Genomic DNA, 21,800 nt, shown 5'->3' on the forward strand with positions numbered 1-21,800 from the left:
AAGGAATTGTATGAATTACTGGGCATTAAATCTGTTCACACCAGGATCTACCACCCTCAGACTGATGGGCTGGTGGAGCAGCTGAATAAGACTTTAAAGTCCATGATTTGGAAGTTCATACACGAGGGTGAACGCAATTGGGATCACTGGCTAGACCCTCTGTTACTTGCAGTGTGGGAGGTGCCCCAGGCCTCCACAGGATTTTCTCCCTTTAAACCGCTTGGGGTGCTCAACCTAATTAAAGAAAACTGGGAGGAACACCTGTATATCAGAGGGGCTAGACTCAAGCAATTTTCACCAGGAGACAAAGTGCTTGTATTACTCCCTTCTTCTAGTTTAAAGTTACTCGCCAAGTGGCAAGGACCCCCCACCTCACACGGTGAGTGGGGGACGTTGACTATGAAATTGCATGGTCAGACAGGGGAGGGGCCACGCAGATTTATCACCTCAATCTCCTGAAAGTATGGAGAGAGGCTGAAACTCTCTCTGGTGAGCCGGGCCGGAGGTGCCAAATTCAATCACTACTTTATTTACTTTATTTACTCAAATAAAGGACCTAGGTTGCTCTAAGAGCATTTGACTCGATGATCGAAGTGCTCTCATAGGAGTATACAGGTTGAGAAGTTCAGTTAAATAGCAACATTATTTACGATATTTGATGGGCAGCCAATGTAGGTCAGCAAGGATAGGGGTAATAGAATCAAACCTTCTAGTACCAGCTGCTGCTGCATTTTGGACAAGTTGTTGTTCATGAAGAAGGGCAGATTGGAGGCCCAGGTAAAGGGAGTTACAGTAGTCTAATCTAGAAGTAACAAAGGCATGTATAAGTTCCATTCGCGGTATGTAATGCCTAGCCTAAGAGATTTGACGTAGTTTTTAAAAGCTAGACTGTACTACAGAGGACACTTGTTTATCAAGTTTAAAGGAGCTGTCCTAAAGAACACCTAAGTTACGTACTGTATCAGAGAGGGAGGTAGCAAAGGGCCCAAATATATTGGCTAATTGTCCCCGAGGGATGTTGTCCCCGAGGGATGTGGCTATCAAAGACAATAATTTCCGTTTTCTTTTCATTTAGAAAAAGGGAGTTACTCGATAAAAAGCTTTTGACCTCCCTCATACAATCAAGAAAGCAGTGTAGTGAAGATGGGGTACCGTCAGTCAGACAAAAATAGATTTGAATATCATCAGCATAAAAATGAAAAGAAATGTTATATTTGTCAAATATAGAGCCCAAGGGTAGCATGTACAATGAGAACAACATAGGGCCAAGAACAGACCCCTGGGGCACACCACAACGAAAAGGGGTAACAGAGGAAGAGTAGCTCCCATCGTCACAGAAAAGGACGTTCCCTTTAATGCCTACTAAATATTCTAGTCTTGTTAGCAGAATGCTGTGGTCCACCAGATCAAAGACTGAAGACAACTGTAGTTCCGAGTTGAGTGACTCTATAGCTCTCAGCAAATTGTTTGGAGATATGTCAGCTCCAGTGTTAGCATTAGCTTGCACTGCGACATTGTTAGCTTTTCCCACCAAGTTTTTATCTTGTATTTTAGGCATATTTGCATTTTGTCAGCCTCCTGTGATTCCTTCCCCACTCAATCGTGTGTTTAACTCTAGAAAAATCAATGAACGAGATTTTAGTGGGTAAAGTTTTTTTTACCTGGCATGTGTCTTGTTACGCCGTCACACCGGACTGAAGCCACGTTTCTATTTGCAGTCATACAATATCTCAAAAATATTTTAGCTTTCAGTGTTCTGAAAAGCTAAAAGAAATATATGTGGAAGTGGAAGTCACCTGTACACTGAAAAAAGGTAAATCAATAATGTAGCAATGTTAAATCTCGTGATACCGCACATGATTTTGTTTCTTGCACTCTGGATCGTGGCTTGAGGATGGCAGCCATCTCCGCTCACCGGTACTTTTATTGGTCTGTCTTAATTTCTGAATGAATATTGTCCAAATCTCAGTCAAATTTAGTTTAATGTCTAGAGTGTCACTATGTAATGTTAACGTTAAATAAGTGCCGTTAGCTTATTTGCTCTCTTGTCAAAGAATTGGCGCTTTTTCATTTTAATTTGTTTTTGGTGCAAGCCCTAATGTCACATTTAACTTACCTCCAAGGCGCTCCTAACATATTTTGATTTTCTGTGTGAATTGGTTTGCCAACTGACTGCTCAGTTACATTATGTGTTAACTGCACCTGCACCGTGGTGTTAGTGAGATTTTGGAGATTGAACAGCCTCAGCTAATGTCTTTGGAGGCATTAAGGTAGCTTACCCCCCCCCACCTCCTTGTTTTGTATTTATTTATTTATTTATTTATTTGCTGCAGATTGAGAGACAAACTTTATTCCGCATTTCATCTGGAGTCAGCTGATGGATCGTGGGTTCAAGTTGTGGTGAGAACAGGAGGTTGTGTTTTCTCTTAAGGTTTCTGTAACTTAATTATAATACAGATTTTATTTTAATCATTTGGCACATACACACACTGGCCAGCTACCTTATTTATACATATATGAAATCCAAAATCTGCCATACGTTTAACTTGAACCTACATATATTGTCAGAAAGATGATTACTGGACTTGCGTTAATGCACACTTGAAAAAAAATGAGGTTGTAACTTGTATGTTGTTGGATTGCAAACATCTTAGGATCTTTTAAATCCCACAAGAGCAGGAAACACAGGTCTTATTCACCAAAAGATTACCGACCAACCACGCACAGTGCCTGTTGTTATTTTTAAAATAATTTTATGTTGTTTTAGATAAAATGCAGTGTTCAAGCACATCACAACCATGCCTTTGCAGTCAAGGTTTCTGGCACAGCTTGACTTCATCTCTGAAAGTCTGCTGAGAGTGTTTGCCAAGCAACTGGGAGAGCAGGCCCAAAAGCTAAAGGATATGACTGCCATGATGACAGTAAAAACTTTTAAATTGTTTAACTACAAAGTGTATATGCATCACATTAGCTCGGTAAAAGATTTATATGCTGCATCCATTGCAAAGGTCAACTTTTACCTGTGAGTACTGATCCTACTGAAAGGACCCCATAATTTACATCATGCAATTACTGTCCCAGCGTGAGAAATCGATCGTTTTTGTATGTTTTGGAAACTGTATGACTAAACTATAACTATATAAGTCCATTTCATAATGGTCATGTCAAACAGGTAGTTTTAATGGTGTTTTGTAGATGCTGGTGTTGCATGTTAACTGGTTCAAAAAGTCAGGTTTTTTGGTCTTTGATCATTTTCTTCTGTGCTACTGAAGATTTTGAGTTCACATATCTATGTTTTCTTTGTTATAATACTTAAGGATGACATTGATGTTCGAAGGGAGTCCCTCATCAATGTACTCTGCCTCTGTCTGAATGACAATCCTGATGTCTTGGTGCAGGAGTTCATGGTGAGTGTTGCATGAGTAGATTGTGGCTTTGCAACTGAACACAGTGCATTCAGTTAACCATATGATCCTCATTGGACCAGTTAGGCCCAGTAGTCCTCTTTAATAATTTGGTGAAGTGATTCCAGTACTGACATTGAAACACAAGGTTAAACTTGTTACACAAGGGGTCCAAACACTACTTTTTTTTCTCCATAGCACCTATTACGAAAGCGGAAAAACCGTCCATTTTGATGCCTCTGCCACAAAGTGAAAAAATAATAATGATAATTAAAATCATCCAGGAACGGAAAAAAAAACCTTCAAGAAAAATGAGGAGAACTGTGGGCACTGTCATCTCATTGGAGGGCCACATTAGTGTTCAAGTAGTATAAAACCCCCACAAATATTTCTGAAAATGCAGTGTTTTGTATTTTTAAATTTCAAATATTGTATAAAAAGACAAAACTGCAAATGTGAACGCAATTTTTTTTTCTTCTCACTCTTAACTGAAGCCTTTCATTGAACTATCAAATAAACAAATTGGTACTCTCTTTCTGGCCACACCCGTGGCGGCACTTCTGCTATTATTTTGTTAAATACAAACAAAATAAAAATGCTGACATAAGTGTACACATTAGTTTTTAACTGCCAGTGAAAATTGTTTTCTTTGCAGTTTACTCTCTCACTGAACTAACAGTCAATCGGTAAACATGTTTGTGCTCTCTGCTCATATTGCCTTCATATTAAGTACGTTTTTGCTTTTAAAGAACTTATTTTAACATTGCACTCAACAACAAACAAATCCTCCCTAACAAAAGTAACTTCAAGGACCAAACTGCATTATATTTTTTCATGTCAATATACGGGCTGCAAGTAGGGGTGATGTGGGCCACAAGTGGTCCCTGGGCCACGAGTTTGATACTCCTGCTTTACCTGCAGTGAAAGTAGACATTTTGTTTTGAAAGGTTACTAGTGGATACTGGCAACTTGGAAGAGAACAATACAATCTGTTATAAGGCCTCCATTGGAAAATTGTGTATTTCATACTAGAATATAATACCAACATGTAGTATTTGGTTAAAGTTATTGAATAGTGTTTGAATAAAGTGAGAAAATTGTGGAGGATTAAAATATTCCAAGAGCTCAAATTACTTCATCAAAACATTTCAACGTTTCAATCACATTTTATCAACACACATTGCACAGGTTTATTGAATACGAATAACTAGTGTTAATTTAACTCTGTTTAAGTTGCTGCCATAGCAAAACATCTGTGTGCATCTAATGTCCACTACTGAAAGAAGTAAATCCAACACGTTCTTTTGTTCAGTGTATGCTCGCATTTTTAATCCTTTGTTGTTAGTGTTCAGGGCTGAGTGGTGGTCGGATGTCCAGCGTTCTCGATGAGCTGTCCTCTCCAACCACTTCGAGGCACAGGCTGGGTGTGCTGTGCTCTTTCTGGCCTTCTGATTGGACAGACAGACGCAGCGTGCAGCCTTTGGGCAGCAGCTCCTGCTCGTACGCTGCGGCTAACTGGTTGACGACTCTCCTCTCAACCTGATGGATCAGTGACAGAGTCAGAGGTCAGGTGGAGATCAGGTTTATAAGTCAGGCTTTTTAAAAATCTTTATATGCTACATGTGCAGGATTTTTCCTGCATAAAGGAATCCCGTTGTGATTTTGTTCTATAAGGAGGCCTGAAATATGACAAACCACTTCAAGGGTTACTCCTAAAAACCAGTGTGTATGTTACAGTGCCTGCACACCTCATGCTTGATGGAACGAGCTCCATAATGCATGTTGTAGCCGCCTGCTAACAGGTCCAGTACTGGGCGATCCCACTGAAGAGTGATATCATGCCGCTGTTTAGCCTGACAAGAGAAAGAGAGAGTGGAAGTAATGTTACAATAGGGCCGAGGGTGAGACCTGCAGAATATCAGGAAAACACAAATCTGTCAGAGAGGACGAAGAACAGAGTCAAAATGGGTGGAAAGAGAGAGCGAGCGAGAGACACAGCAGCAGAGAGGAGACTGTGTCAAGCAGCATGTCTGCTGACGCTAATCAACAGGCCCTTAATACATTTTAATCAAACGCGGGTCAATAGTAGTGATCAGAGCAGCTCATTTAGCTTCAGATGTTAACACTTCAATCAGTAAATATGACGCCATGTTTTTCTATCGATATGTAGCGAGGCAATAATAATAAAAGCTCTAAACATTTAATTTGTCTAATATAAATGAGCGACAAACAAAAGCCTTGTGGGATTATTCAGTAATAATGAGATTTCTGCTGTTTGCATCGCTTCAAGATGCAGACTGAGACAAGTCATTACCAGACATGCACACTTTCAAAAACTGAAGACCCAAATATCAGACCCACAAGAGCTACAACACCACTCAAAACAGAGAAACTGAAATGAGTCGGGGTCCCTATCAGTTGCCTGCAGGGCCCATGTTTGCTGTCAGGACACCAGCTGTAATATTAATAATTAAATATTGATGAAGGCTCCACATGTTAAACACTGTAATCACATTACAGGGAGTAACAGTGGCACACAGTATTGATCCGTGTGTGTTTCTGCACAGCTCAGCAGCGGCTGACGAAGTGGGTGAGGCCTCGCAGGTCCCCACAGGAGGACACCCGTGTTAGAAATGTGGTGCTGTGAAGACGGGCGTCCAGAGGAGACTCAACCTCTGCTCCTCTCAGATCCACACACAGCTGATCGGCCCACTTGTTGTTAAAGTGGGCATCCAAACAGCAATATGGAAGCTGGAACAAATATGTGCATTCCTCTGGCGCACTTAAACAACCCATCAGTGCTGCCAGCAAACTCTGTTAATATCAGTTAAAATAGAAAGCATGAAAGGACTCGCGAGGCAGGATTTTTAAAGCTGTGTAATGTTTCCTGCATTAAGACTCAGCAGGACTTGATCTTGCATAATTTCTTTATTTATAACCGCAGAAGCAGAGAGACTAAAAATGACTGTAAAGATTGTGCTCTCGTACCTTTTTGGCCCAGAAGTTGAGCTCTTTGCTGACCAGCTGTAGCAGCTCTGAGTGACAGAATGGCAGGAAGTAGACGATTTCATTGATACGGCCCAGGAACTCGTCCCTCCGGAAATGAGCCTACAGAGGAACAAAAGACCCATGAGCGTCTCAGAGCCAGGCATGTCTGCAGCTACACCAAACAAGATGGTTTTTTATATATTTGTGTGCATCATGTGTTTTACCTTCAGGATTGGTCGAATCACAGATTCTTTAAACTGTCTGGAGATTTTAATGTCATCACTTTTCTGTACGTCCTCTGGAGGAAAAGGAGGAGATGAGCAATAATGTCATTTCTGGTTTTTAATCATCTGAAAGCTGTTATCACAGTGCTACAATGTTCCTTTATTTTGCAAGAATGAGAAAATTAACTGCAACATGACAAAGTTAATTTGTAGATAATTTAATTTCTGTGTTCGTTTAACACAACATCAGATGGAAATGTATAATCACATTGTACAGTGTCATCAGTGTGAAGACATTAGCCAGGCTGCATGTACGTGTTAGGGCGTTTCTCTCACCGAGGTTATCGGCCAGCTTCCTGCGGCTGACCCGCTCGGCTTCCTGGCGGAGCTGCAATGCATGCTGGGCTATCTCGTCACTTGCGACGTTCGACGTCATGATGAAGATGGCGTCTTTGCATTCGATTGTCTTTCCTTTACCGTCTGTAAGACGACCCTGAAAGAAGAACACCACCAATCAAACAAAGTTTCAGTTTATTTCTGTTTTATCAAAGAGACACACACGATGGACGTAAGAAGCTGTGTGCTCGCCTCATCAAAGAGCTGCAGCATGATGGTGAGGACATCGGGGTGGGCCTTATCCACTTCATCAAACAAGACAACAGCGTTAGGACACGCCCTCAACAGCTTGGTCAGCTGACCGCCTTCTTCATGTCCCACATATCCCGGTGGAGAGCCAATGAACTTTGCCACCTGAGCACGGACAGAGAAAAGATGCACAATAAGTCTAAATAACACAACAAGCTGATTCGTTTTATCAGGATCACACTAAATAAGTATGCTCAGCCACCCTCTGCAACAGAGAATTCAATATTTCCACACGCTTCACACCATGATCCTGTTTGCTGCATCGGGAACGTTTTCAGTGCATCCAAAAGAGGTTTTCTGAAGCACTTCAGTAACCAATTTTGTTGAACATTATTTCAAATGACAGGAAAATGTATAGACTTACCTCAAATGAGGTAAAGCAGAGCTGCTGCCTTTAATATAAGAGGGCCTTTCATGGTAGAGTCCATGTCAGCCCCCAAGCTCCGATCCTAGCCATGAAAATCTCAAACATTTTACCCATTACAAATTATCCGAAGATGTTCATAATAATCTTTGCAGCTGTAATCACCAGCCTGCTGTGTTCAGTGTTTCACTTATGCATCTGACGCAGCTTTTCTGAATATCAAAAGACCTTCGATTTCTAGCATCTATAAAGCTCCTCATTGCCACAAACTATGCAGAGAAAGTCCAAACACTGTGGTGACTGTGACAACACGACACTGTAAAACAATGCAACTCTGAAAAACTGATTAAATGTATTCATCACAAAAAGTTTCACAAAGAGAAGAACAAAAAACCCCCAACATCATTAATTTTGGTTTATGAATCTATTACGATTACATAAACAGAATTAATCCAATGCATCACTGCCATGCATCTGCAGCAGGAAGACGCTGCTAGCAGCTGCTCTCATCGGAAATAAATGAACTTGTGTGGCGCGGCTTATTCAGTGCATACTTTGTGTTTTCGCGTGTGTGTAACGAGGCCTTACCTCGTGCTTTTCCTGAAACTCCGACATGTCCATGCGGATGAAACCCTGCAATCACAGGACGGGTTAACCTCCAAAAGAAGCACTACTGCATACACTGTAATCAAACTCATTCCACCAAATTAAGACTCTTGACATGCGTTTTGTATCTATACGCACGCTGCTACGTCACATACCTTTTTAATGTCCTTGTGCATGTAACGAGCCACCTGTTTAGCCAACTCCGTCTTTCCTGTGAGACACATCATTGAACCCGTCACACACAACAAATGCATCATTTAATTGGTCATTAGGCAACAGGAACAGTCCCTCCCCCTCACCATTTAATTACTTTGTTCTCAATAAATAAAAAAAAATACAGTCTCCGCCTTTACATCAGCATGCAGAGATTTCAGGAATTCAGGAAAACAAGCTTACTCATTTCAGACAGAAAGACAATCTCTCTCCTTCGCTAAGTGCTGGCCTAAATCCCAGTGCCTCCCTCCACAAAGCTTTCAATCATCTCCAGCTCTCCAGAAGCACACATTATGCTTGCCAGTAAAATATTCTGCATATAAATGCTCATATGTGATATTGATGTCTTGTGTTTGCTATGCATATGGGTATGATGATTGTGTGTGTGAACGAGGCTGTGTGTGTCTGTGTGTTTGTCTTGTTGCTGTGTTTAATATTGATGTCTCATGGCCACTGTTTGTCGCTGAAGGGAACAGAGAATATGAACACCGTCTCTCCCTCATCTATCTCTCTGCCCTGTCATTTCACCATCTCCCTCTTTTTAGCCATCTATCTGGCCCTTAATATCTCCCCTCTCTTCCTACTGCCTTCACTCCAACACACAAACACTTCCAAATCTTGCTGATGATTAAGGACATTTAACCACTTATTCAGTAGATGTCCTCCTCAGGTTTTCTGCTTTAACACAAAAACTGTTATTAGCAGAACCAGTTTTTGATACTTTGGCCCGCTCAAACACTACACTCTGCATCACAGGTTTGCTTTAATATTTATCCTCTAGGATATTTCAAGACGTTCATGGATAGAGGAGCAGTGGGGTGAATCTGCTGCAGCAGAAATGTCCAGACAGTCAGCCTCAGTTCAACCCACCATCCCCAGTGAATACCGTTAACTGACACGACTCGCTATTGTTGATTTGATCACTCACACACACACACACACACACACACACACACACACACACACACACACACACACACACACACTCTTCAATGGGTTACAGTAAACAAAGGACTGGAAATTTGATGGGACTTTATTATGCAGATATAAAAATGTCCTGGCATCCCAGTGCTAATGAAACTTTAACATGCAAAGACAGGTACTAACTGATAAAGACTGTGGTACTGGTACAGTTGGTGGAGTCTATTACTTCGCATGAATATTTACATTACTACCAAATCTGCTCACCATCCCTCTTCAGGAGCTCAAAGTTGCCATCCACATATCAAAACTGCCCAACTCAAAATGAGTCTGTTAGCTAAACAGTGCCAAACAGTGTTCCCATCTTCAGTCTAACGTTTCTTCCTCTTCATCAGGGGGATTCAGTTTTCCCTAACCAATCACACACAGCCTGATGACACCGTCAGTCCCACCCATGCACTAATTTGCCAGCTGTAGCGCTCATCAAGCTGATTGTGTTTTAAACTGTCAAACTGCTGTTTCCTGTCACATTTCCAAACAAATCAGTCAGTTTCATGACAACAGCCCACGATATGATAAACTGCAGACTGGAGCAGCCAGAGGATCAAGCCACCAAACGTCCAGTTAGTAGATGACCTGCTTTACCTCTTGAGCAACAGCCACCCCAATACTGGACAACCTGCACATTACAATAGAGGAGCTGCTGGTCCATAGAAGCCCACACCTTGAAGCTCCTGGTGCACTGTTCTTGTGCTGATGTTAATGGAGCTCTGTCGTTACCGAGTCAGCAGAGTGTCGGTGACTTTTAAGCATTCTGAAACTCTGCTCTGTAACTTTATGTTCTCTGACACTTCATGGCTGAGTTGCTGTGGTTCCTAAACACTTCCACTCTGCAGTAAAATCACTTAAAGCTCAAGTGGCATCCTTTTACAGGACTACACTGGAATTCAGTGAGCTCTTTCATGTTTGTAAAGGCAGCCTTCATGGCTAGGTGTGTGATTTTATAAACCTTAGGCAATGCGACAGTGAGCGCCAGAATTCAAAGATTGAGAAGTATGTCTCAATTAGGGGTGGGCGATATAAACGATATATGACAGAAACGATATAAATTTGGCCAATGATAGAGCGATATAGTCAAAATCTCTATCGCGATAGCGCATGTTGATGATGTCATCAAGCTGCACCTGTTTTGGTCAAAAGCATCGCAGCGGCTACAACCATCATCATCTGCAAATTATGCCGGGCGACAGTCATAGCAAAGAGATGAAGCACTTTTTAAATATGGGGTAAGCCAAAAACTGCGCTTCCTCCACTTCCGTAACATTGATTCATTAATGTTGAATTCTCTCGCAGCTGTTCTGTTCCCATGTTGTTGCAGTATATTAATAACTACCTTGTATTGTGGATGAATAATCTCAGTTGTTCTCCTGACTGAGTGGAAAAAAGGTTGGCGTTCATCCTCCAGCTTCACTGTGCTAATGTTATGCTAACATAGCTGTGTCGCTAGCAATCACGTAGCACAACATTATATACCAGGTAGTCCAACTTCACTGCTGTTTAGTTTCCTGTCTTCATTTATGTTGGAAGTGGTAGCAGAGCTGTATGTTTTAATCTCTCAGTCAGAACATGGTGTGTCATGTTTAGGTGGACACTAGCAAGCTAACTTCCTGTTAACTTCTAACTACGTTAAATTTAATAACTTCTGTTTTCATGGATGCCTGGTTGTTAAACTTAATTGCTACACCTAGTAAAGCAGCAACGCTGATGATTTTATTAAAGATGAAAGAATTTAGACTGTTTTTAACTCTCATTGTTCGTTTGACTTTGGGACCTGAAGTTGACGGAGTTTTAAACCAGATTACTCCGCGACGCTCCTCACTACGGCAGCCGTAATGCTCTGACAATCCATCAAAACATTTTTTAACAGATTTCTGCACGCCCAAATCGGTTCAGGTCAGTAAGCACAACCAGAATTCATACATAAGGCACACTCAATTTTTGAGAAAATTAAAGGATTTTAAGTGTGCCTTATAGTGTGGAAAATACGTTATACAGAAGAAAATAATATATCGCGATATATATCGTTACCGCACGTGCTTCAAATTATATCGCGATATGGATTTTAGGCCATATCGCCCAGCCCTAGTCTCAATACTTTTGTCCATATAATGTTACTGTATTCATTGTCTTAGTTCAGCATGTTAACATGCAATCATCATTTTATACAAGGCACAGCTGAAACTTCAGTTTTTTGAGGGGTTTTTTTTTGGGGGGGGGGGGGGGGGGGTTTGGCAAATAAACCCAGCACTCTGAACAGCTGGTGACACGGGAGGAAAAGTCATGGGATCAGTAAAGGGAGAAAGATTCATCCTCTGGGAAACATGACTGTCTGTACAGTTTCACAGAAATCCATCCAGCAACTTGAGATATTTGAGCCTGGACTAACAAACCTACAGACCCACCAATCCTTACATCCTTAACGTGGCTTAAAACCTGAACAGGACAACCTTTAGGTGACAAACTAGCTCTGTTGAGCAACTTTCAACAAGAGTTTCTGACTGACTGAGATATTTGTTAATCAATGATTGCTTTCTCTTTATTCCTTTATATTAAACCTGTTGTACAGGACATTTTAAACATTTACCATCAGATGAATCCTCCTGAGCATCATTCTTGACACACTGATGACAAACACATTTACTGCATACAAGCTAGCTCTGATCTGTGTTTACAGTTTACAAAGTGACGAGTGCTTCCGCAGTTCACTGTACTCTGTTTCGTTTCAGCGTAATTAAATTAAACTGCTGAATTAATTTGTTTGAGTACACTCTACATGTGTCAACAAACTTAACGTATTCAAGCAGTCTGTTTATTTTGGCTGCTGCTTCGAGGAGGCTGAAGAGTTTTTCTTTCACACGCTTTGAGAACTGAAGCGTTGGGTTGGGTGTGACAGAAGAGACAGTGAATTACCGATTCCCGATGAGCCCAGGAAGAGGAATACGAGGGGATGTTCTTCATCGTACCAGCCGTTCTCCTTTCTCCTGATGGCTACAGAGCACAGAGACAAGGAGAGAAACAAAGGGAGCCCATTATTTCAGTTATTTGCATTTGTTGACTTTGCTTTTGTGCCAAGTTTAAGCCATCTGAACCAAGCTGCCCCGGGGACGACGGGCATCCCAGAAACTATGATAAAAGTGTGAGAGAGCAGGGATGAGGAAAGGGTCAGAGACGGTTGGTGGAGGAAAAAAAAGAAAAATAAATAAAAAGAGGAAGAAGAGAGAAAACAGAGCAAGAGAGCAAGATGAGAGACCTCCAGAAAACTACCCACGATGCCTCTCCTCCCCCCTCAGTCAGTGGGGCCATTAGCCAGCGGTAATTGTGTTAGCCTCTCTGGCGCGGCCATGGTGAAATCAGTTTAGCATAGATCGCAGCCTCTCACACACACACGGACGCACAGGCCTGCTTAAAGAGGAGTGCCTACCCATCCCTGCCATCACCCCAGCAACCACACTAGCACACATACACAAAGACAAGATGATGAGGTGGATTCGAGGGGAGTAAAGAGTGCATTTGGCCGTGGTTTCAGCCACTCAACGAAGAAGCAGACACTAGCACAAACTCATCCAAATCAGAACCTGTTGAGAGAGTCAACAGGACCAAAGCCGGTGGATCGATGGTTAGCACTACTCCTGCCCCGAGGAAAAAGGTCCCGGTTCGGTTCCCCCTGAGCAGCTGAGGCTTTTCGTTTTTTGTTTGGTTCTGAGTGTTTTTGTGGCATTTGGTTTAGATGTTAGGTCACTTACAATGCAGACTAACTGGAAATACATTTTTTTTAGAGCAGCTTCGCAGTGTGTTGGCCCTTTGAAGCACCTTTTTAAAAAAGTGGGTACAAAAGATACACAGGTCCTGATATATCACAAATATGACCTCAAGTTCTCTCAGTAGAGTTTTGGCCAGAAGAAATTCTGCAGTTATCTTTATAATGTGGCAGGAGGCCAGTTTATCCTCTGAAAGAAAGGATGTAAATATAATGAAAACAAAATCACATTAAGATGGTAGAGTGCAACGTATGTGATGCTACTTCGGTCAAGTGTGAAATTTGAAACTACAGGTTTTTGTGTTGTAGCACATACGGCGCTGTGCAAACATTTTGAGACCGCCTTCATTTCTTTATATTTTGCTTCCTAGTGTTCTCGAGCAACAGTTCTACAGTTTTTCAAATTTCTTCAGGTATCGGCTGTTATTTCACAGATTTCCATTTCTGTCCTTGTACCTGACCATGTTCAGAGGAATGTCTTTTGGTTTTGGTAGTAAGTCAAAACCCAAGACCCTGCCTACTCAGTCATAGCAACAATTCTGACAATTATTATTATTTTCTTTTACTGTAACTCATCTGCAATATGCTTAGAAATCAGCTGAGGTTAGAAATCATGGGAGCAGTGGCATCACTTCCAATACAAACTGACTTCTTTGTGCACACTGAAGAGTCGTCCCCTGCTGGCCATAAGAAAGAATGCAAGTTTAACACACTTCCTTTCAGACCTATGTTCGTTGTTTTTATACACCCTCTATGGCATAGGTGTCAAACTCTGGCCCGCAGCCCAATTACATTTGACCCTTGAAGCCATACCAAATTACTATTAGAGCTGGCCTGCTGGTATTATACAGCTAATATATATATTGTTTAGTATTAAGCTTTGCTTGTTCCATATTCAGTTTTTCAGCAAAACTTGTTTGAGTCCATAAGAAGAGATTCATTCTTAAATCTGGAGGAAGATTTTTTTTCCAGTTTTGAATTTTGGCCCACTGTGTATTTGAGTGTGACACCCCTGCTCTATGGTAAAATCCCACAAAGTCCCAGCATAAAAGTGTGAGCAATGCAGTTCAAGACACTCATCTTAATCAGCTGCAAGACAAAAACACAGACCAAATGTTTAGGTTTCGTGTTTTTCGTGTCCTCCTACACCAGGATAACAACTCCCCTCCTGCTCAGCTGTTGTAATCTCTTGCAGCTGAGAAAATATACAACAGATATGACATGTGAGTGTTAAAGTAGCAACTAATAGCTAATAATCATAAAAAGCAGATTCTTGGCAGGAGAGGAGGAGGAGGAGGGGCCAAATGAGGGAGGCAGAGAGAGATGCTACACAGGGAAGCAGAGGGAGGAACTCAGATAAGGAGAGGAAAGAGGAGTAAAGATGTAGAAGACGATACAGAGGGGTTAAGAGAGGAGTGATGGAGATAAGGAGATAGAGAATGAGGGAGAGAAACAAACAAGTGTGTCAGAGATGGACACAGAGATGAACAGTGACAAGAGGGGCTCCAAAGCTCCGTCTGCTTTATCAATGGCTGTGTGAATGACAGCGTAACCTTCTGTGTGGTTGTGCGTGTTTTAGCTGATTGAGACCGACTCTGACAGAAGGGCACATTGACATTTCTCAAAGGACCCTGACAACAACAAGGAAAGGAAGGAGACACAAAACAAATGAAAGCTCTCTCACTCAGTCTCTCTCTCTCTCACATGCATACACACACACACTCTCAGCGCAGTGTGTATTGGGCAGGTCTGGTTGGCTCTAACATGATTACAGAGGGATGATTCTCTTCAATAACTCTTAGCCCTGAGAGCTAAACCTGGATCAATCTAACCTCCTTCCTGTGTGTGTGTGTGTGTGTGTGTGTGTGTGCGCGCGTATTTCTAGTTTGTGTCTTGCTGCAGGCCAGCTGTTCGTCATGAGGAGTTCAGGTGAAAACAGACGTTTTGAAGACATCGCATCGAGAAAAAAAAAAAAAAAAAAAAGGGAAAGAAAACCACGTCTCGGTTTTTCTTCAATTTTTGAGCTGCAAAATTTTGCAAAAAAATAATCAGTTCATCTATCAAACTGCCAAACTTTTCTTCCCCTTTTACTACTGAAATGTTACAGTGCAACAAGATAACTTGAGCTGAAACAAAAAGAAGAGGATGAGCAGATAGGAAAAAACAAAAACAATAAACAGATAAATATGTTCCAGTTTCTTTTTTGTGTGTTTCACATAATTACATCATAGAGTTGGAAGTTTAAAGTTATCTTTGTCATTTTTTCTTTAGTTATAATATTTTTAAAATGGGAACGATATACAAAGGTTTCTGGCTGGAACAGTTGGGAACGTTGCAATCACTTCTACGAAGCAAGTCCAACGCACCCGGGATATCCTCCCATTATCAGGCTTCACTTACTCAGGCGAAGCAGTCACACGGTGGTTATCAACTCAATAAGGTAACCCAGCCTATCCCAGTCTCACGACAAACACTTGAAACACCACTATTAGCAGTGTATGACTAACCAGAAACATGGAGTTGTGCTCTGGCAGCAGATTTTTACAAAAAGGGAGATAAAAATAATATGTGAGAAATATAAGAAGACTAAGAGCAGCACAGCTGCTATAGACAGACCAGCAGAATGAGCGTGTAACAGGAAAAGTACTGCACAGTGGTTTAGTACTAAAAGTGCTGTACGAATGTGTGTGTGTTGCTCTTTAAGCAAGACTGGACAAGACTTACTATATCAATAAAGTTTAGCCCATTTGAAGCTTGTTGAAACTGTTGATCACTAATCATGAGCATAACTCGTTCCAGTGCAGGTTAGGTTTGCATCATAGGTTACCATGGTGATGTACTACAGTAATACAGAAAACCCTGGGTTAATCCTAAAATTGCCTTCTGATTAATCATGAAAGTTCTACATTTTTAACCAGTAATTGCGCATTAAAATGTTGGATATGGCGTGTATTTGCAGACACATAGCCTGGTCACTCTTTATCTCTACATCCTTCTCCCATTTATCTTCTTATCTGCAGTGCATCTCTCTTTCCTGAGTCATCTCCTCATCTCTAAATATCTACTTCCCTCCTCCTGGCAAGAGTTTGACTGATTTCTGCTCGGCTCACCTTTACAAACTGTAGCTGCACACGAGGTTGTGTGTGCTCTAGTAGGTTCTGTATCTGTATCTGCCTCTGAGTGTTTTTTTCCCTGTGTGTGTGGTTGTGTGATATATATTCACTACAATACACAGATCAATCACTACACAGATCAATAAGCTGTTCCTATTTCTCTGTGGTGATGTCTTGTACGGCTTTCGTGATAACAACAGTCATTCATCGCCTTGCCAAAGACTACAAGTCCCACGACTATCCTCCCCTTCTGACACTTGTAACAACTACTGTCTTTAGTTTTACAGACAGCTCTGTAGTTTGTCTCATATCTGTAGTTTGTGTTGTTTTTTTGATGAAGTATTAGAGTTACGGAGGTCTGGAGAGGGATGAAAGTTGTTCCCTTGTTGGTTATAAACTCTGCAGTATTTGCTCTCTCCAATGTGTTATAGACTGTAATATCAGTTTCTAGCTTTGGGAATGAGTTAATTATTTTCACAAATCTAAAACAGAAAATGTCCAACATCATAAAAATAACACACAGCCTCTCTCCCTGCTGCAGAACCCTTTCACAACCCCCCCTCCCACAAACTCATCTGCAGATCAATACAGTACATGGCCTCCATGGATGCCTGGTGTAATATCAGCTCTTTACTGTCGGTTGTGTTATTGTGCTCTAACTCATCCTCCCTCCCTTCCTCTAAGCACTAAACACACTCTCTGTCTTTCTGTCAGAGCTACAAGCTTTCTGGTTCTCAGATATTTCCCCGTATTCTCCCATCGTGTCCCTGTATCTTTTAGTTTTATATTTTTTTTATTCTTTCGCCCATCCCATCCTCTCTTGTTTACATCTGTTTGCCCATCCCCAACAGTAGTGTTTGAGGACAAACAGTGGAGATTCAGGAGGTGCATTAATGTTTCAAAGAGGAAGAAGGAAAGGACAGGAGAGTGAAGGAGAGAGATGGAGATCAAAAACAAGAGACCCAGAGATAGAGATGATGGAGAAAGAGAAGAACAGAGACAGAGGGGGGCGAGCAGAAAGCTGGAGAGAAACGAGGAGGAGGAGAAGGGGGGGTCTGTAGTATGTCTCCTCTCTCTGTAATCGTGTTAACTGGCGGCTCCAAGCCTGGCCTCTTCAGCTGTCACGCACAAATACACACACACACACGCACACAGCACCTGTGTACGCCTGACAGACAGCTCATTCATCACAATTAACCAATTACAGCCTCCGCAGGTCTGTACGAACCCGCCTACTGCTGGTGGAAAAGGCAGGAGAACAGGAGAAAGATGTAAGAGGAGTCGCCCTCCTCGACGTAAATATGTTGAAGGAAACAAAGAAAAGTGAAATAAAGGCAGTGATGTTTTGTATTTTTGTGTATTTACTCACTCAGGAGTATCTGCGGGTTTACCTGAAGCCACCGTATTGATGGCCCCCTCCTGTCCAATGATGTGCTCCTTCAGCCTCCTCTCCAGGGGGAACCTCCTCCTTTCCTCTGCCTCTCGTCGAGCCTGTAACTCCAGAAACTAGGTGGAGATAAAGAAAAGGAGAAGAGAGTGAATGAATCCGGAAGAGAAGGGAGTGAAAATGAATAAGCAGCTCTTAAACAAACAAAGGCTGTGCTTCTGTCCCTCTCCATCTCTTTATCATCGCCTCCTAGCCAGTGGGGCATGTCACTTTTCCTGCTCACGTTGTTAGTTTTATTAATTTTCCCCTTTGTGCAAACTTGGGGATCTTCATTAAGAAAGCATGAATTAAATATCTTAAACTCCTTAAGACTTTTTTGCGTCTGGTCTGAGAAAACAAGACCAGGCATTGTTCTTCTAATTTTCTATTGCTGTATTGGTGATCCAGTGTGAAATGTAGCCTCAGTTTCCTGTTCTTAGCAGACACTAGCAGCACCCAGGCTGGTATTCTGCTGCTATAGCCCATCAAGGGGTTTCAAGGTTCAACGTATGTGCATTCATAGATGTTCTTCTGCACGCCTCTCTGGTAAAGAATGGTTATTTGAGTTACTCTTGCATTCCCATCAGCTCAAAACAGTCTGGCTTTTGGTATTTTCTAACAGAGAGCTGATGCTCACTGGATATTCTCTCTTTTTTGGACGACTTGAACCCCAAATATGTATGTGTGGAAAAAAAATTCGCAGTAGAGCATCAATTCCATCAATCCTCTCTGACACCAACAACCACACCACATTCACAGTCACCTAAATCCCCTTTCTTCCTCATTCTGATGCTTATTTTGAACTTCAGCAGGTCGTCTTGACATGGCTAAAGGCATTGAGCTTCCGCGTTATGATTGGCTGATCAAATAATTATGTTAACAAGGAGCTAAATAAGTGTATCTGCTATTACCGTTACCTGGTATCCCTGAATATAACTGAAAAAACCTCTAAATAAGAATCTCATATAGATACAACTACATCAGTTTCTTTTTCATTTCTAGGTTGAAGGTTTTTCTTTGTGGAATTATTTCTTATTTAAGAGTCTAACAGCAGAGACTGTTGTGTGTGTATGGCTGTAAAATCTTTGTGGGATAAATATGATTTTAGCCTTTACACGTTTAATTAAACCCAATAGAAATGCTATTATAAAAATGTCAAACATGAAAAGTTATCATCTACATCTTTATTTAGATCGCAAGCCAAGTTTCATATTTAGCTACTCGGTAAATAAACAGAACTGTTTACTGATTGTCGAAAATGTGATTATGTAATTAATTATGTAAGAAAATCTGCAAAATAAATACAATATTCTTCAAGGATTAGGAGCCATACTTCTTTAAGTGAGAAATCAAACATTTAAAATGTGTTTCTTTCATCTTACATATCTCACTACTGTAACGCTACCTTCACCTGACACTTTAGAAACATATTTTCCACTTCGAAGCAGCTATCTGCTTTCCCGTCTCTCTCCTCTTTATCAGACTACCTCCATTTCTCTGACACCCATTTCCTCTCCTCTGCTGATTTAGCTTGATCTCTCCACCTCCTCTCCTTCTTCTATTCTTTTAGCGTTGCTCACACCCCCTGGTTTCTCCTCCTTTCTCTCAGCCACCCCACGACTCATTTATCCTCCTCTCTTTGTCTCCTTAGACTCCAGGTTTTTACCCTGCAGTGGAGCCAGGCTGTTTATTCTCTCTCTCCATCTTGCTTAGCTCCAGCCTGCTGTCAAGTCGGTAGATAACTACGGATAACTCGAGTTTTATTTAAGAAAAAGCCAGACCTCACGTCTACCGCTACACACCTGTGAAATACCAAGAGCTGAGCAGTGACGGGCAGAAGCCATGAAATCTCAGCACTGCCAAACTTTCCAAACAATATCAAACCACATTTTTCACGTCACAATTATGTCTTAAAGAACAAAAACAAACAAAAAACCCTGAAATGACCTATCCTGAAAGCATTTGGCAAAGGAGAACAGGTTTCTGTACTGGCTTTCATAGAGCTAATAAGCACTTTCTGTGCACCCAACCCCTGATTTAGCTTATAACTCTTTGCCAAAGAGTTTGACTTCACTGTTGGAGTCAGAGTAAAAACATCCCAACGATGAGATGCGCCATAGTTCGAGTAAAGCACATTTCATTATCATGTTTCGGAAGATTAACACAACTGACTGTTTGCACTTATGAAAAGAAAAAAAGACCCCACTTCCTTGTATGTCTCCTCATACTTGGACAATAAAGTCGATTCTGATAATTCAGAGATGTAAATGATGTGAGCTTCCATTTTACATTATGAAACATCCAAGACTTTTTCATACATACACCAGAAAACTCGCTTAAACACACTTTAGCCAGTCTGTCATGTCATGATATGCGCCGATCAATGACGCAGCTTTGTTGCGTGTTTTTAACCCCAGTTAACCTCCACCAGCTTTCACAACTTTAATATTCAAAGCACCTGTCAGTCACAAAGCGGACTGACACAGACCTCCTGTGGAGCGTCGGCCTGTGTGCAAGAAATGTGCTGAGCTGTTCACACCAGGCTAAAGAAAACAACTACATCTGGGAGCATGGCACTGTTTGTTTGTTTTTTAAAATGACCTAACTGCTGTTAATCCACATCGGGGAACCAAAAAGGAGGTTTTTTTGCAGTTATGCAGTTTTGCATATCCTTTATGTGTTATACCTTGCCCTCCCACTCCTGCAGCAAAGTGCTCACTTCTCCCTCCTTAGCATAGGCCCGTGCTGTGTGTCCCACACCATTGGTCTGCAGGGGGCTGGCACCTGTATGACAGGAACAAACAAATTTTATAGTTAGAGAATGACATAAACTAAAACCAAATCAGCATAGGTTTCAAGGGGGGGAAAATTTTTAGTACTACAACAATATGCACAGACTTCCCTCAGCAGGAGGGTCTATCGTCAATCGAAAAAGCTGGGCTAGGGGTGAGAGGTCACAAGGATCAGAGGTCACTGCAGTGAAGCAGAGGGGCGATGCAATGCCTCTGTAGGGGGTTTCATATCTGCAACGCGTGCCAATAACCATACAACTGCACACCAACACCCTGGACTATTATATATGATCTATAAATACTCACTGCAGGTTGCTGGAGGTTGGAGCCACTGGGACAAACACACCCACACACAGCAGGATCAAGTGGATGACACATTTCACAGAGGAATGAGGAGATAATATCACAGCACGAGTGAAGTGTGCCAGCCTGGGCTGAACAGTGCTGTGCTTGTCAGTGCGGGTGGTTAGCAGTGCCTTCTGCCCCGACCTGTGCTACCACTCACTAACCAGAGTAAACTCAACACACACATGCCTCCGTGTGAACAAGTAACTGTAAGAACACTGTGTGTAAAAAAAAAAACAACCAAACAAAAAACCCCACGTAATATCTAATTGAATTGTCCTGGTTATGAACAACAAGAGTACAACATTTAATATTTGAAAAGCACCCCTACTGTAAGAAAGAGGGACAACAATAATGTAAATGTGTTGTTCAGGTCTATGATAGGTGAATGTCCTGCTCTGCTTTGTGGGAATGTTTCAGGGCATAATATGTGGATGGAAAATTAAATGTTAAGACAGCTCACACAGCTTTTTAGAGGAAGCAGCAGTTTGGGACTCAGATTTGTTTAAGGCGAATGACTACTCCATCAAATTTGTGCTCTTCGTTTATTTGTCATTGGTTTAGAGGAGTTTTCATGTTTGACTGTAGCAGATTTAAAGTGGATGTATTGGACTCATTTCTAGTGACATTTTTAATTCTTGGACTAGCTTTGCAGTCACAGTTCAAAAAATAAACTAATAAAACATAAATCACCGTCTTAGATTTGGTGCGGTCCCTCATATCAGGTTTGGATAGCAGGTGGGCGAGGCTGCTGTGATCACACCCGAAAATGCTCATATTACGGATACCTGCTCTGACATCATGAATAGCACATAGTAAGGGGGAAAAAAGAGTTGGAAACAGTACTTGGAAGTTTCTAGACTTTGAATTTTGGTTAACTTTTACATATTTGAAAGTACTTTTTTTAAGGAAGTTTTACTCTTTCCGCACTATATCTATCTA

General features: G+C 41.5%; 1 protein-coding gene across 1 annotated transcript in view; it reads right to left on the reverse strand.

Annotated features, from left to right (window-relative positions):
* Positions 1–3,469: 3,469 nt before the first annotated feature.
* The window catches only part of clpb (ClpB family mitochondrial disaggregase), a 35,831-nt gene continuing 17,500 nt past the window's right edge, over positions 3,470–21,800 (reverse strand). The window contains exons 6-16 of the mRNA XM_004561438.3: positions 20,408–20,505; positions 17,687–17,801; positions 12,336–12,413; positions 8,387–8,442; positions 8,214–8,258; positions 7,205–7,366; positions 6,953–7,109; positions 6,617–6,690; positions 6,393–6,512; positions 5,153–5,257; positions 3,470–4,943 (exon numbers count right to left, since the gene is read on the reverse strand). Coding sequence (XP_004561495.2) covers positions 4,746–4,943; positions 5,153–5,257; positions 6,393–6,512; positions 6,617–6,690; positions 6,953–7,109; positions 7,205–7,366; positions 8,214–8,258; positions 8,387–8,442; positions 12,336–12,413; positions 17,687–17,801; positions 20,408–20,505 — 1,208 coding nt within the window. The 3' untranslated portion in view covers positions 3,470–4,745. The remainder of the gene's footprint in view (positions 4,944–5,152; positions 5,258–6,392; positions 6,513–6,616; positions 6,691–6,952; positions 7,110–7,204; positions 7,367–8,213; positions 8,259–8,386; positions 8,443–12,335; positions 12,414–17,686; positions 17,802–20,407; positions 20,506–21,800) is intronic.

This window comes from Maylandia zebra, linkage group LG14 (assembly GCF_041146795.1).
Source record: "Maylandia zebra isolate NMK-2024a linkage group LG14, Mzebra_GT3a, whole genome shotgun sequence".
In the NCBI taxonomy this organism is placed as follows: Eukaryota; Metazoa; Chordata; class Actinopteri; order Cichliformes; family Cichlidae; genus Maylandia; species Maylandia zebra.